The sequence below is a fragment of the Callionymus lyra genome, chromosome 2, assembly GCF_982586985.1.
Source record: "Callionymus lyra chromosome 2, fCalLyr1.hap1.1, whole genome shotgun sequence".
NCBI lineage: Eukaryota > Metazoa > Chordata > Actinopteri > Syngnathiformes > Callionymidae > Callionymus > Callionymus lyra.
In genome coordinates this window covers 23,603,189-23,619,004 of record NC_141819.1, presented here as the reverse complement: position 1 = coordinate 23,619,004, position 15,816 = coordinate 23,603,189, and the positions used below count along the sequence as shown (strand labels likewise).

At 40.0% G+C, this 15,816-nt stretch overlaps 1 protein-coding gene across 1 annotated transcript in view; it reads left to right on the top strand.

Annotated features, from left to right (window-relative positions):
* Positions 1-15,816, top strand: part of prkcea (protein kinase C, epsilon a) — a 30,823-nt gene that overhangs the window by 9,510 nt on the left and 5,497 nt on the right. The window contains exons 2-10 of the mRNA XM_087784236.1: positions 5,121-5,184; positions 10,713-10,878; positions 10,947-10,981; positions 12,042-12,130; positions 12,591-12,720; positions 13,103-13,245; positions 14,542-14,644; positions 15,275-15,468; positions 15,586-15,759. Coding sequence (XP_087640362.1) covers positions 5,121-5,184; positions 10,713-10,878; positions 10,947-10,981; positions 12,042-12,130; positions 12,591-12,720; positions 13,103-13,245; positions 14,542-14,644; positions 15,275-15,468; positions 15,586-15,759 — 1,098 coding nt within the window. The remainder of the gene's footprint in view (positions 1-5,120; positions 5,185-10,712; positions 10,879-10,946; positions 10,982-12,041; positions 12,131-12,590; positions 12,721-13,102; positions 13,246-14,541; positions 14,645-15,274; positions 15,469-15,585; positions 15,760-15,816) is intronic.

Sequence of the window (15,816 nt, the reverse complement as noted above, 5' to 3'; positions counted from 1 at the left end):
TTCTTTGCTGCCCACAAACAAGTTCCTTAAGTACCGGTATGAGTCCCCAGTCCGGTACCGACTACTGTTGTTGTGAATGAGACTAGGGATGTTTGTTGGAAACACATTGAAGCATGTAGAATATTCCATGGTTATTAGGTGGTGGAATGAAAAGTGCTAAAGCATTAAGAGCAAGAGATGAGTTGTGGACATGAAGTCTGTGGACATGTAAATACAACCTCTTCAGGCCTGAATGATACTCCAGTTAAATAGTTTTTGACCCGAGATCCAAACTTTTATCAAAACAGACATGGCCGCTCATACCTCATCTTAACTGAAATTAACCTGAAACCTTTTAAGAACAAGTTAAAACCTTTGGAGAATGAATATAATTAGTAAGTATATTGAGTTAAAAAAAAGTTAGTTTCTACCTTCTGCTATAATTTTAAGCGCTTTTAATCCTCTCTACAGTAACAAAATGACATAAATGCTTTAATTATAAATTCTGTAAAACAATGGCAAACTTTGGCTTCATGACCCTTGTCCCATTGTGGCTGCAGTACGAGTCGCTTCACCACTCTGCCTCTCCAGGGAGTTCACATCTAGCAGACTTGTTGACAAGTCGCATTCAAGGCTCTAATCTCGCCTCCCAGCCCCCCCTTTCTTTCGCCTCCTTCCCCACCTCGCCGCCCAGCCGTGGAGCTCTTCTTACATTATTAGCCGTTTGTGATGTTCCATTAAAGATGCATGACTCTCATGCTGTCTCACTCAGCGAGGGCTTTCTCTGCATGCGGATGGACACACTTGCGTTGCCAGGTGGTGGAACTGTGCACGGAACCGCTCGCATGTCGTAGTGTGACTGCACTGGAGCTCTCTGAAAGCAGAATTTCCTGATTTTGACAGATGGACGTGGGAGGTTGTCACTGAGACTAAACGCTCCAGAGAGACACAGAGTGAGGCTGTCTGGTCGGGCAGGGATAGTCAGCTAGATGGACGCGAGAGTGGGAGGGGGTGAACTCCACAGCGTTGATATAATGCAAGCTTTGAGTGCCCCGTCTGCTTGGTTGAGTGCTTCGCCGTGTTGCTACATATGGTGTGTGTGTGTGTGTGTGTGTTGACTCTACCATGGGTATTTATAAATCCCAATTTGTTTTCGGACAAATAAAAGGAGTTAAGGTTAATTCTCCCAAGTCGATTCCAATATTGTCACTCCCTCGTTCACGCACTCCCGCAGACAAAAAGATCAAATCTGTGCATGTGAAGCTGTGTCTTGTATTCTGTGCATGTATCTCTGCACTAATTGGACTAACAGGATTAATGAGGCAAACTAGATTCTGCAGCTCTATCCTTCCATCTTTTGTAGCCTGGGCAGGAAACACGAGTGTGTGCCTGCCGAGCACGTTAAAGTTGGACATTTCTGCCGATCCAGAACATTTTCCATAGAAAAAAAAACAACAGTAATTTCCAGTGTAAAAGAACACTTGCAATATTGACAAAACAATCTGATGTTTACTTCCTTCGTCACTTATCAGTTTTCCTTCGAAAACTGTTTTCCTTCAAAGAACAACGGACGACGAAGCGTGCCAAAGAACCAGCCCTAAAACTGTGATTTGTTAACATACAGTTGATGTCACAGCTTCACATCCATATTATATACATTGTCTTTATAGCGCCTGCTGTAGGGATGGTACTGGTGTCTGCTACACTCATGGACCTCCATAGGTGAACATTGATATTTATGCAGGTTTAACCAAACAAAAGTTAACATAAAGTATATTAAATAATTTATGTGTACGTACAGTTTTAGGTTGTGAGTATTTTAGCAAATGCAATTTAGATCACAGAACTAGTGCTAGCTATGTGGCTAAATAGCATGGAGCTTACACCTCACTGTTAAGTAAGATAACTTAAAATATACCTGACAGCTATATAGCAAAAATCAACCACAATGTAAACAACTCTGCGTATGTTGATTTCAGCACTGACTGGTGCATCATTTTTTTTAAAAAGTTAACAGAACACTTGCTGCTATTTTGACAACTCAAAGATGGCTCTTATGTGCTGATCCTCAAACTAGTTTGTTAGTCTTTCCTGGCACGTCCTCTGTGTTGTGGGACAAATAACCGTCTCCAATGTCTGACGAGGATGACTCTGAAGTGAATAAAGAGCCAGAACGCAGCACATTGTGATAAGTATCCAAATCCAAAGCTCAGAGATTTATTTTATTATTATCTGCAAATAGACATAAAAAGAGCTAAAATGTGCAGATGACAACTTCATTTGTTTGTCAGAAACAAAAGAAGATCGCTCTCCTACTCTCCAAGTCCCCGTCTAAGGAAGGATGATTGAAAGTGGCCTCTTCAAATCTGCAATGTATATAGTAATATGTATGAATATGTTGTTTCCTTCTCAAATGACTGTGACATCAGCAAATATGGTTTATGTCAAAAGTCCACCAAGCCCTGCATCCTTAAAAGAGGAAGCACCACTTACACTTTCTCATTTGAAGTTACAAATGTCGCTCAGAACTACTCAAGTGCAGACCCAAAGTCTTTCTTTGTTGAATATCAAACTTCACAGTGACTTGTGTGGCGTACTCTTGTTTACATTTATTTTTATATATATATATACAAGGCTTTGGTGTGTAACAATGCCTCAACAATATAGTAAGCAAGTAAGTATTTCGTATTTATAGAGTGCTTTTCTAGACCAGGGTAACAAAGCGCTTAAACAATCAAAAAATACCCAATCAAATAAAAACTTAAAAACTTAAAACAGTATTCTAACATATTTCTTTCATTATTGTGTACAGAATAAAACTATCATAATTAAAATATTTGTAGTGACAGACAACCTTCTCTCGAGAAACTTTTAGAGTATTTTGAGGAATAATGACCATTTGTCTGTCCATCAGGTTTGTATAATATGCTCATCCAGACTCACAAAGATGCCAGTCTGGAATATTCAAAGTGTAAATTATGCTTTAACATTGACCAATATGTTTTTCTCAATCAACAGTTAATCATGTAGTAAGTCCTAGAGGTGTGTATTGGCAAGAATCTGGAGATCATCGATATAATGCTGTTGAATATCAACAGTATCATGGATACAGATACAAAGAGGCAAGAATATCACCATAATGATATAACACCCCTACTTAGTCCTGTGTGTATCATTTACATATCTGTGTATCTCTCGGTCCATCTGTCTACCCCCCCATCCATCCTCCCAGACGGTCACAGCAGAAGGCTGTAATGAGTCTGGTTCTGCTCAAGGTTTCTGCCTTCTAAAAGGAAGTTTTTCCTCGCAAACGCCGCACTGTGCTTTTGTCATTGTTGAGTAGCTGGGATCTGTTTTTACTTTCTCCACTATAGTCTTGCCTCAACTGTAAAGTGTTTTGAGATAACTTTGTTATGATGAGACACTTTTAATAAAATTGAATTGAATTGAATGTGACTAACAGACAGAAGAAAAAAAATGTAATGCCTAAAAGCACTGTTTTTGTCAGTAAAATGGCATAACTATTGACATAAGAATGTATCGTCAAGAAAACATGGAAAATGTATAGATATCAGTTCTCAAATTAAACTACTATGATCCATTTTTCTTCTAATGATTATATTTGCTCAAACAAAAAGTACCTTTATTTGTAACGGACATTTAAATCATCAAGGAACTAAAGAAAACAACTTTTTTTCTTAAGAGAACCAAGATTCATATCTTTGCTTCTGATGGTAATCTCAGAGTTCAACTGAAGTGAATAGAGTGTTGTAATATTCACTTCTGCATCGGTGATGAAAGGTGCAAGTCATTACATTTCTACACCGCTTAAGGAATAGCATAATCACCGTCTGTTTGTTCTACTCTCTTCCAAATAAGAGCCAGTCTTTCAGCTGAAATTCCACTGAGATGCATGGTTATGCAAGAGGTTACATTTGTGGATTACCACATGGTTTCAAGGGTAGACATCAAGAATCCAGCAGAGTTTATAGGTCACTAATCCCCACATACTGTTGTTATGGATCGTACCTACATCAAGTCTCCCAGAGGGTTTATTGCAATAGAAATAGATGAATGTAGGACAGAAATGTAAGGTTTAAAAGTGGTCAGATTATCTTACAATATTTTAATTAAAAGGAATGATGTTGACAATGCAGAATAAAAATATAGGAAGCCACAATATTTCGTTTAATGCAATGCAACACATAAAGCCGGAGCTGAGGCCTAAGTGACCTTGTAACACTAAATAGAACTACCTTCTATGCAAAATCTATGTGCTATATTTGGTATATAAAAAAAATAACTAATATAAAAAGACTATACTTGAATGTAGAAAAAGAAGAATAACATCTTTTAGTCTAAAATAAAAAATAAAAACAAGATCAGTTCAACCCACTTTATGTCTTTTTCAACATGTAGTTACGACGTCAGTAACTACATTTGATGACAGTCCTCGTGTGGGGCGAAGGTGGGCTGTACAGAGAATAGACTTCATATTTGTTTGTGTCTCATATGTAGCAATGCTGGGATGTGTATGTGTGTTTCACCGGCTGTGTGAGTCTGAGTGTTGCATAAGAGGATCTGCTGCTGTCCCAGAGCTTAACGGAGGATTTAAACCTCACTTTCTCGCTCTCGCCTGCGTTCCCACTCTTTGTCTCTCTCTCGCCCTAATCTTTGTAATTGCATGTATATTGTCAGGGGATGAGGTCATCGGGGGTTGAACACGTCTGTTTACATGCAGCCAAATATGTTTGGGTGTACTTTTATTTATTGTTTGTTATAAAAAAAACATTCAATAAAGGTTTATTGTTTAAGTACGTGTAACTGAGATGAGGATCAGCACCTCCATAATATCTACAACAATACCTGCCACTGCCAAAATAGTTGTTGTATTGTTGTGTCACACTGTAGGAAACACTTTTAACTGGTTTTATTAGACATTATACAACATAGAACAACTTTAAATTCCTCTATTCTGTGCGAATATATGTTCAAATGGATGTTTCTTATTATATATTTTGGCAACGAGAGCCACACAAAATGTACTTGTTTACCGTGCCTGTGATCCAAAAGTGCCTGAGGGTTTCAGCTGCGTCCCCTGACACAGTCTCACCCTTCATTTCCCCTCTGTCTCCCACCAGATTGACCTGGAACCCGAAGGAAAGGTCTACGTGGTCATCGATTTGTCCGGATCCTCCACTGAGGGTGAGTTTAAGTTTATGCATCCCCCCAAATAAAAATACACTTACGAAAACCTAACCTCCTTTCTTTGTTTTTTTTTGTATTTTCTGTCTGATTTATGTAGAAAATATTGGCTAGTTTGCGACACACATATGTATTTACTATGTAATTACTGATCAGTGTTATGTGGCGTAGCATGAATGGAAAGCCACATTGCATTTCCCGAGGCTAACTGTAGCTCTTTGCTTTGCCTACAAACTTCAGGTCAGAGCTTTAAAGTTCTCACCTTGCTAAAAATAGAAGCCCAGCCTTCCAGTGAGCGTGTGCATGTATATTTATGACGTTTATCAGCGCAAGGACGCCGGGTGAGATCGGTCAGGGGGGGGGGGGGCTCGTGTTGGAGCAACATTTAAGTTTGGAGTGTGATACAGATTGGAACAGAGGGGGATGATGATGCTTAAAATAGTCGTGGAGATTGAGCAGTGGATTACACAAACATACAAACACACACACACACACACACACAGAGAGAGACACACAAAAAGACGCACGTTTTGTCCTCTGCTCCAATGATTGGACACCGTGATGTGACCTCAGGACCCTCTCTCCACCCACTGCTGAACTTCCTTCCCGAGTTCACTCCTGCTGGAGTGCTTGTCATGTTAATGTATGCTGCGACAAACTGTGTGTGTTTATGTGTGTCTGCTTGTGTGTGTGTGTGAGGTGGTATTTTTAGCAGGTTTGTTTATTTTTTCCTCCGGTGCAACCTGTTGTCCACAGAGAGACTGATAGGGAGCTTTTTCTCTGCTCCTCACTCTTCTCCTCCGTCTCCCGCCATCAGCCTGACTCAGGAAGTGACAACATAATCTGACCTAATCTCGCCATCCGTAGTCTGCCTGTTTGTTTCTTTAGCATCTTTGTCCAGTCTTTCCTTCCGCAGATCCTGCGGGGTTTGAGTTTTACATATTTACAGGTTGAGTATGATGTCTGTGAGTCAGAAGGACTCTTCAGTGTGGAAGTATATGGTTTGAGTCATGGCAATGATATTTGTGGGGATGAATGTTTGAACCACGATATAACCGTCCAATAGGACGCTTGAACGACTGTGTACTGTTGCATCATAGACTCTCTCTCTGTTAGGTCTGGGCGATTAATTCAAGTTTGATTTCGCAAATGGTTCCCTACGATTACTGAAGCAGGGAAACTGGCATAAAAAATATTATTTTGTCTCGTCTTTTTCACGTGTAGATCTTATACAGTGAGACACAGACTTCATACATGAACTTTTGAGAGCTGTTGCTTATTAAACTCAACAATAATTAAACCTGGTTTACAAAATAAAAAACTATAATTATTAATAGAATCTTTATTACAGGAGCCTCAGAGGTGTCATAAATATAATTGTTTATTATTCATATCTAATGATGATGCACTCTCTGTAAGTACTACCCGCCTCATTGTCATGAGAAAAAGGTCAATATTATGGCCCGAGAACATCATATCTGAATTTATTTTACTAGAAACGACTGAAGAGGTTCTTTCCAGCGAATCCAGGAATTGTCTTGTATAAAGCAGGAGAAACCTAACTCGTCAACTAAAGTCAAACGGGGGAAAGTTGTTCACTTTATTGACAAGAAGTTAAAGGCCATGGTTAGAGGTGGACGTGTGAAACAGGTGTGTTAGTTTCTTGATTTTGTCGGTTATATTGTGTGATGTAGTCATTCTCCTTAATCGTTCAATAATTGGTCCATCTTCTTTGGCTTCTCCGAATCCATCGCTTGGTCATCAATTAATTAATAAAAAATAAACAAAATTAGGTATGATCACACATGCTTGCTGCCAAAGTTATAATATTTCTCCATTCTGATATTTTATTATGTATTTACAACTTGCTCATTTCCTACAATTTTTTTAAATAAAAGCACAGCGGGTCCGTAAAGGGAACTTGTCCTTGCTAGCCTGGTGAGAAAACAAAGAGCGACGCCACTAGATGGCGTCGCTCTTTGTTTATCTATGGGGAACATCACTGGTCCTTCCTCAAGTGTGAACTGGCACAGTATAAAAACACGCTGTTTGATTGTCATGAGATACGAACAACTTGACTTATGAATTTCACGATTACGACAGTAGTATTACGACATATGTGTATCTCGAAATAAAAGAAAATGACACTCATGTCACTTCCAGGGCTCCGTACTTTATAGAACAAAAAGTCACTAGAAAACTTTCACCACATTCTTGATTGTTCTTGACCACTGCACTCACAAAGATTGTGTGTTAAAGTAATGTCTATGGTGAGTTCAAAGAGCCACAGAAAAAAATAATTTAACAGATTTAACTTGTTTAACTTGTTTCCCTTTGAATTAAAAGCAAAAAGCAAACCCACTATGTCCCGCCTGGATGCTTAGCTACCTTGTTGGACTATGACCGCTCCAATCGCACCACAACTTCCTGTTAAACAGCTCTGCAAAATTTCAGAGACACGTTGATTTCCTGTTGACCTCAGTGGACAATGTTGGCGAGATGGGTACATTATATAGTTCTGGACATGTGTCATGTGCCATAAAATGATATAATCCATACCACAATTACAGCTTTGTACTACACAATTAAAGCGTACACAGAGACGCACAAGCCTCCTGCTGTTCCAGAGACAGCTGTTGGGTCAGAACCACCTTTAGTAGTTAATATCATCATCAATCCTCTGTCCTTTGTGTTTGTAGGGAAGTCTTGTCGAAAGAAGATTTTTATTTGTTTGCCGACATCTATTGGCCTAAACTGACGAGGGGGTGTTTGTGAGGTCACTTGCTCTCCGGCACTCGAATGGGAAAAGGGCGCTCGGTTGGTCTCATGCAAAGTATTAGGGGATGCTCGTTGACCAATAGAAGCCTGGCTTTTGTCCAAGTTATCGCCCTTTAAAAGGAAAGGGATTTGTTGGTAATGGCCAACACAGCAAAGTGCCACTCTGGTCCCCGATCCAAGATCAATGGGAACACAGTTATACAAGTCACAAGTCTCAGGAAACCTACTTAAAATAGTGACAATTGTATGGCTTTGGTTTGATTAATAGAAGATTGAATGGTTGATGCAGCTAGTTAATGTAAAGTTTTTAATTTCAAATAAATAATATTCAACTATATATAGTTAGATTTTATGCTCATCGTCATAAAAAAAAGTCTCCATGCTTCCATTAATCTTTGTTCAGCTTTATATATCAGCCCGACTGGTCCACACAAGTGTCTCCACGACAACCTCCGCAACTGTTGTTATGCCCCATCACACGTGTGTGTGTGTGTGTGTGTGTGTGTGTGTGTGTGTGTGTGTGTGTGTGTGTGTGTGTGTGTGTGTGTGTGTGTGTGTGTGTGTGTGTGTGTGTGTGTGTGTGTGTGTGTGTGTGTGTGTGTGTGTGTGTGTGTGTGTGTGTGTGTGTGTGTGTGTGCTGGACAGATGGATGATGTATTATGTAAAACAAAGTTATCCCCGTAATGGCCTGTTTAGCCAGCTCCCCTCCCCTCAGCGCAACACAACAGTCCCTCTGATCACTTTAGAGAGACATTATGTTGATGTTTTCATTCTGGTAATGTGGTTTAATCATGAGGACACAATTAATCATGACGTAACCAGTTAAGTCAAGTGTGATCGTCACATTGAGTATATGTTTTGGACATGACTTCTCAGGACTTTTTCCACATTATGTCATTTCAAATACCTTATATTTCACGTTATCTTTCATCCGACGTTTTCAAATGAAATGCAAAGAGGTGGTTGAAGCGGTAATAGTTTCTCTTTCTTCTATGCACAAAACAAACAACAGCTCAGATTATGAAGGTCATTTGATCTGGTTCCTACCATCTTTATTTGGAGTTAATGCCAAACCAGTTCAGTGGCTTTGTGGTTGTACACACCAGCAGGAGAAAGAACTGCTCCACCACACACTGTTGTGATGCTACACTGAGCCTCATTCTTGAACCAGCATCCTCCTCTTTCAGTCTCCTCCCTTATGCTGGTGCTTCTCTCCAGATTAAACATTCACACCCACGACTGCTGATTCCACCATCAACCCCAGGCAGTGGAGAGAGAGAACGTAGCCTACAATAATTTATAAATAATATTACTTAGAACCTAACATGGCTCCTTTATATCCAGATATTGTTTTTTAAAACTATGTATCGTGACTAACAGACTGAAAAGAAAACATGGAATGACTAAAAGCACTGTTTTTGTCAGTACAATGTAACAACTATTGATGTAAGAACTGTGTTATCATCAAAACATGGAAAACATATAGATATCAGTTCTTAAATAAACTCTTATGATCCATTTTCTTCTCATCATTATATTTGTACAAACAAATGAACCTTTAGTTGAACAATGTATTCGAATTTACAAGAAATTTAAGAAAACAAACTGGTATATATATTTTTGTTAGCTGACCTTATAGATTTTTCCTTCATTAATCAATATATTTTTCTTTATTATCTGCTGTGTTTGAAGAGTCCATGCTCAACAAATCCCGGATCATTCAATTACATTTTGAGTTGTATTTGTTTTTTGATATTTAGCTAGCTATGCTAAATGAAGTGTATTTTTACTTAGTTTGATTTTAAGTTTTTCTGTTGTGTTGCATCCTCTCCAGGGGCTTCACACACTTGTTTAAGGCACTGTTCAGTGGAACAACTGGAAGCTTCACCAGCAGAGAACTTATCTTGGGTGTCGGCAGCCTCGTAGACAAACTATTGTACCTCAAAGAATAGTATGAACTTATGTTACAAAGGAAGGAGCTCTGACAAAACATGTTAGATCCAAGAGGACAGATAAACGATGACAGGAAATGTTGCTGTTAAATATGATTTTCAGGATGAGAATTAAATATAAACGATAAAAGGCCGTCGAACGGATACATCGGTTACGTTGGTGTGAGAGAAGCTCAAAAATAAATCGAGCAGCTCGTGGATGTCTTGGTAACAGATTGTGGGATGTATTTTTGCTGGAAATTGTCGTGCTTTCACCAGCTTTCACCACTCGACATCCTCCAGAGGCACGCTCCCGTGTGTGCTGCACTTCTAATGTAACACAATGTGACTGGATTCCCTCGACATCCTCTCTGTAATCTAACTCTGCCGAGTCTCGGCGGTGACTACCTCGCCGAGGAGCCCGGGAGAGCTCGAGAGAGCCCGGGCGAACTAGGACAGGAGCGAGGAACAGAAGGCTCGCGTGGGCGGCAGAGAGGAGGCGGCTCACTTGTCTTAAGGTTACTCACGGAAAAGCGTTTATCTTTCCGGGGAGCAGCGGAGAGAAGGGGAATGACTGGTGGATTCTCACTGAAGTGAAGTGTTTTAATGTGCAGCTCTTCCTTTGACTGCCCACACATGACAGTATAAATAGCATTTCCACATATGTGTACATGGAACGCTCTCTGGTAGTCGTGGGCACGACGGAGAAAGCCGAGCGTCCCTTAAATGATTCAAGTGTCTTCGGCAACATGATGCGAATGAGATTCGTTACCCAGGATTTTTTTTAAATGACCTGAAACTTTCTTTTATTTCCCGCAGCCTCGGGAACCAACGACAATGAGGAGCGCGTGTTCCGAGAGAGGATCGGCCCGCGGCGGCGTCAGGGCGCCGTCCGGAGACGCGTCCACCAGGTCAACGGACACAAGTTCATGGCCACCTACCTGAGGCAGCCCACCTACTGCTCGCACTGCAGGGATTTTATCTGGTAGGAACACCTTCCGACGACACAACCTCTAGTGTTTGAAGCTGACTCGTCTGTGTTTGGCTCTTCAGGGGCGTGTTGGGTAAGCAGGGATACCAGTGTCAGGGTGAGTACTTGTCTCTGCCAGTTCCTCGAGTGACTTTCAGCACCGTAAATTATTTAAGCACTCCACACACACAATTGTTGCTGAGCAATGATAAAGTGATTTTGTGGGGATAACTTCTACAACCCGTGCAAATGAACCTGTAGAAACCAACAGGTGCTTGTAATAGCATTAACTTAAGATTGTAAAGAAATAAAACGTCTTTAATTTAGTACCAAAAATCATCAAACTAATATATATATTTTTTTAATTGAAAAATAGCCTTCAACCTGCAACACATGTAATTGTTAGAATAATGTTAACAATAATTTAAAAAGGAAAATGTATCATTTATTAGCCAATAAATGTGATTGAAAGAAAAAAATGTTCTAAAAGGAAAATCTAACTTTGTTTCTTTTTGATAATCTTCTTTAAAACAAATGGATCATGTTCTCCAGTGTTCAATTGGTTACTCTAAGCTTTTATCCCTTGTGTTGTCTCTGGTCAAAGTGACGACCTCCATATGTATTTATGGAAGCCAGGGAGGTCATCACTTTGACCCAAAAGAAAGCACAAGGGATACCACGAACACATTTGTTTTCAGGCCTCCAGGTCACTTTGACCTTAACATAACACAAAGGTTAAAAGAAAATGTATACATTTCCAACCACACTGGAGTGAACTATGTTCCTTGACTGTGTTATAGGTCAGGGCCGTCAAACTTAAATCTTTAAAGTAAGTCGTGGGGAAAAGAAAGATAGAGGCTAATTCAATTTCAGATTTTTTTACGGTTGGTGCAAAAAAATAAGATAAACAAGTTCACCACAACACACCTTTTACAGATTCCCTCCAGTCTGCATTTTTCAAATCATTATTAACATTTCAACGACGTATTGCTTTTTGAAAAGCATGTTACAACAAGTCCTAACTTGGGTGGTAGGTGACGGTTGTTGGTGATCGTTAAACTCACAATAAGTGTTTAAAGCTCCCACAGACATAAACGATATCTTGATAAGCTTAGTTTGTTTTTAAATTTTCTTTAATTAAGTCGTTTTTTTCTGACACATTTCCTGTCACATTCCAGTGTGCACGTGTGTCGTCCACAAGCGCTGCCATGAGCTCATCATCACCAAGTGTGCCGGGATGAAGAAGCAGGAAGACACACCAGAGGAGGTAGACGACAGGAACCGCTGTTCCCCTCATTCTTCAGGCCTTTACCTCGATATAACCTCTCGGAGCCAAGGAGGAATTGAAATCCTCTTTTTTTTTCCACAGCTCAATTAGTCATAGCCGGTAGCCACGACAGGACACTATTCATCCAGTGATGAGATGTTTTCAAATAAGGACGTGTGTGCCGGTGAAGCACAGCGTTTCTGCTGAGTCATCGTTTAACAACGCTGAGGCTGCCAGATTTCTAGAAGAGATAAAAAAAAAACCCATCATGGTTTATTGTATTAAATAAATATGAACGTGTGATGCATAGTTGTAAACTTCTGCAATAGATTATTCATATATTTGTTTTCTTTATCAGTTGATAGTAACTAGTCAAGTCTCTTAACTTTTCTATCCATAAACAGATCTGGTCAAGTGTCCTCATCCCTCGTTCATCTTGTGTATGTGTCGCCCCCTGTAGGTGGGATCCCAGCGGTTCAGCGTCAACATGCCTCACAAGTTCAGCATCCACAATTACAAGGTGCCCACCTTCTGCGACCACTGCGGCTCGCTGCTGTGGGGCCTCATGCGACAGGGCCTGCAGTGTAAAGGTGACCGTCTAGAGCCACAGTTTCATTCACACGACAAACATTTTAAATCACTACAGACATTTATCTGCCGTATTATATGGTGTGTGTGGAGTTTGCATGATCTCCTTCTTTCATTGGTCTTCTCCAGTCACTCCAGTTATCAGGCTCAAACCCCCAAAATACAAGCAGGTAAAACGATGGAGTCCAACTGTTCAATTAAAGGGACTAACTTTAAATTGATCCCTGCCTGTGCAGCACATAACCCTCATTTACTGTCATAAAACTTCCATAATCTGCTTCGTAGCAGCGGTGGGTTTGCTTTTAAAATACAAGTTTTTCAGTAAATAAAAGTAGGTCATGACGTCGTTCAATCGTCTTACATCACTCTTTGTGTGTATTGCAGTGTGTAAGATGAATGTGCATAGGAGGTGTGAGAAGAATGTAGCTCCCAACTGTGGTGTGGACGCCCGAGGAATCGCCAAAGTCCTCTCTGACCTGGGAGTCACACCTGACAAGATCTCCAACACTGCTCAGCGCAGGAGGAAGGTAATCTGTCCCGCTGAGCTTTAAATCCACCACTGGCTTATGGAATGGAAACATCTACCTGCCTTTCTGTTGTTTAATGCTGGCCTACACATGTTTACATTAATGTGAACTATAGTACAATGTTGTTGCTGATGTTGCTGAAGTGGTGACATAGTTCACCTATAAATACTCATTACTTACTGACTTACTCTTAATGTAGCTTTAGAGCTAATGCAGGTCTGTACTAGTGAAGCTAATTGAAGTAGTTTAGCTTTAGTTGGTTTGAACGTAACAAAAGTGCTGTTAAACCAAAGACTGTCAACGTGCCTAAAATGTTGGTGACATGATCTCATGTCTTTTTTTTAAACTATTTTGTGCAAAATATTAGACAAAAGCATCCAATTTCGTCCAGTATACAAGAATTCAGGGAGTTTGTGCACATTTTTTCAATCGATTTTCAACTGTTGAATTGAATTGAATTTTGTTTAAAAGCCTAAATAAAGAACGATTTTAGAGTTTTCCCAAACACATCTTTTTGTTAGATGGGAAATTATTAATTATAAGTATAGTGATATAAAATCCAGAACAAACAGGATTTTAAGTTATAATAATAAGAATAAATATATACTCTTTTTTTTCTCTCACTTAACCATTGTGTTAACCCAGGATCAAGGTGACCCGAAGGCCCTAAAACAAAATGTGTTAGTATTCACCTTGACCCAGAGACAACACAAGGGAACACATTTGTTTGCAGGTCTTCGGGTCACCTTGACCCTGACATATCACAGGGGTTAATGTGTTTAGTGAAATGTCAACATCTTCATCATGTGATCAAACTTGTTCACAAGTTGAACTAAGGTGAAGACAATTTTACTCGTATTAAGAATAGCCAGCAATATGAGTTATACATCTATACATTCATGTTTTTATACTTCTAGCTATGTGTTTGAAGCTTCTTCGTGTGATATCACTGCAATTTTATTATTTCATATTTCCCTATCAATTATTAATTCAAAGATTTACTAAAATATGAATTTAAGTTCTTAACAAAATGTTGTCAACAGTCATTCATTTTCAGTGAAGAGAATGTTTGTTGTAACGTAGACTAAAAATACTGTATAAGTGTATTAATAAAACTTCAGAGGAATCTGTACAAGTTCAAAATGTCTCCCTCCCTACTAGGCTTTTTCTGTACAAAAATATTTGCTGACTCATCCTTTTCCTATCGAAAAATAAAGTCACATGCCCCGGCTGAGATATCAGTTCACCAGAGCTCATGACAACAACTCAAGGAATCCCTCATGTTTTCTCCTCCAGTTGACTCCAGGGCAGGACCCTCCCCAGTCTCCTCCTGAGCTCTCCCACTCCGAGGACAACAGCTTCAGCCGGGCGAGCCTGCCCACCTCCCCCTCACAGCAGGGTAATGCAGAAGAACACATGCACAGTACACTTGTTTATTTGGTCATAAACACAAATATCTTCATATAGAGTAAAGAGAGATGCTCCTGCAACAATCCCTTATTTTTATTGTCATTATTGCTGTTGTTATCATTATTATTGTAGCAGTTATTTATACATGTTCATGTCAGAATGAAATAAAAATAAACAACATTTTGTATTAAGTAGAAAAGATTGACAAAATGTCAAAAGAAAATTGTTCTTTCTGCCCCAATATAATCGTTTAATGTTTATAAAAACAGATAAACTATAAACAAATATATAAAAAACAAGCAAATGATCAAAGGATTAAAGATAAATAGATTATGAGGTTAATGTCTATAAAACGAATGTTATTTCCAATTCATTTTCATCGTCACCATCAAATCTAATGGTGCTCCATCCTCTCAAGTCTCCACAAATAAAGTGCAGCGTCTACAAAGAAATCCAAACCACTCTTTGATTTGAGATGTTTTTAGACACAGACTGTGAGTGTGATAGAGAGCGAGAGTGAAGTATTGCTGAACATGTTTTCACGTGAACCTTTGGAAGGATCCACGAGCTGGTGTGCTTGTTTTCCCTGATGGGCTTTTGTTTTATTGACGCGGCGCAGACTTGGCAGAGCTGGATCGGCTGCAGGACAGACTGTCACTGGACGGCCAGGGTCCCCAGCCGCCCTCCTCGTCATCCTCCACCACCTCCTCTTCCTCCTGCTCGTCCGGAGGGAAGGAGAACGGACAGAGCCAGAAGAGGAGCCTCAACGATTTCAACTTGATAAAGGTTCTTGGCAAAGGCAGCTTTGGCAAAGTGAGAAGTTAATCCTATTTAATGGTTGATACAAACAATGTGAATGAAAGTATCTTTGTCGATTGTGTATTAATTTAATGTAAATAAAGCATCTATACTGACGTGTGTCTTGCGCAGGTGATGCTGGCCGAGCTGAAGGGCACAGAAGAGGTTTATGCCATCAAAGTGTTAAAGAAGGATGTGATCCTGCAAGATGATGACGTGGACTGCACCATGACCGAGAAGCGGATCCTGGCCTTGGCCCGCAAACACCCCTACCTCACCCAGCTGTACTGCTGCTTCCAAACACGTGTAGGGGAACCAGACCCGACCCCGACCGGCCGTCCCTGACCCCGTGTCACTCACTCA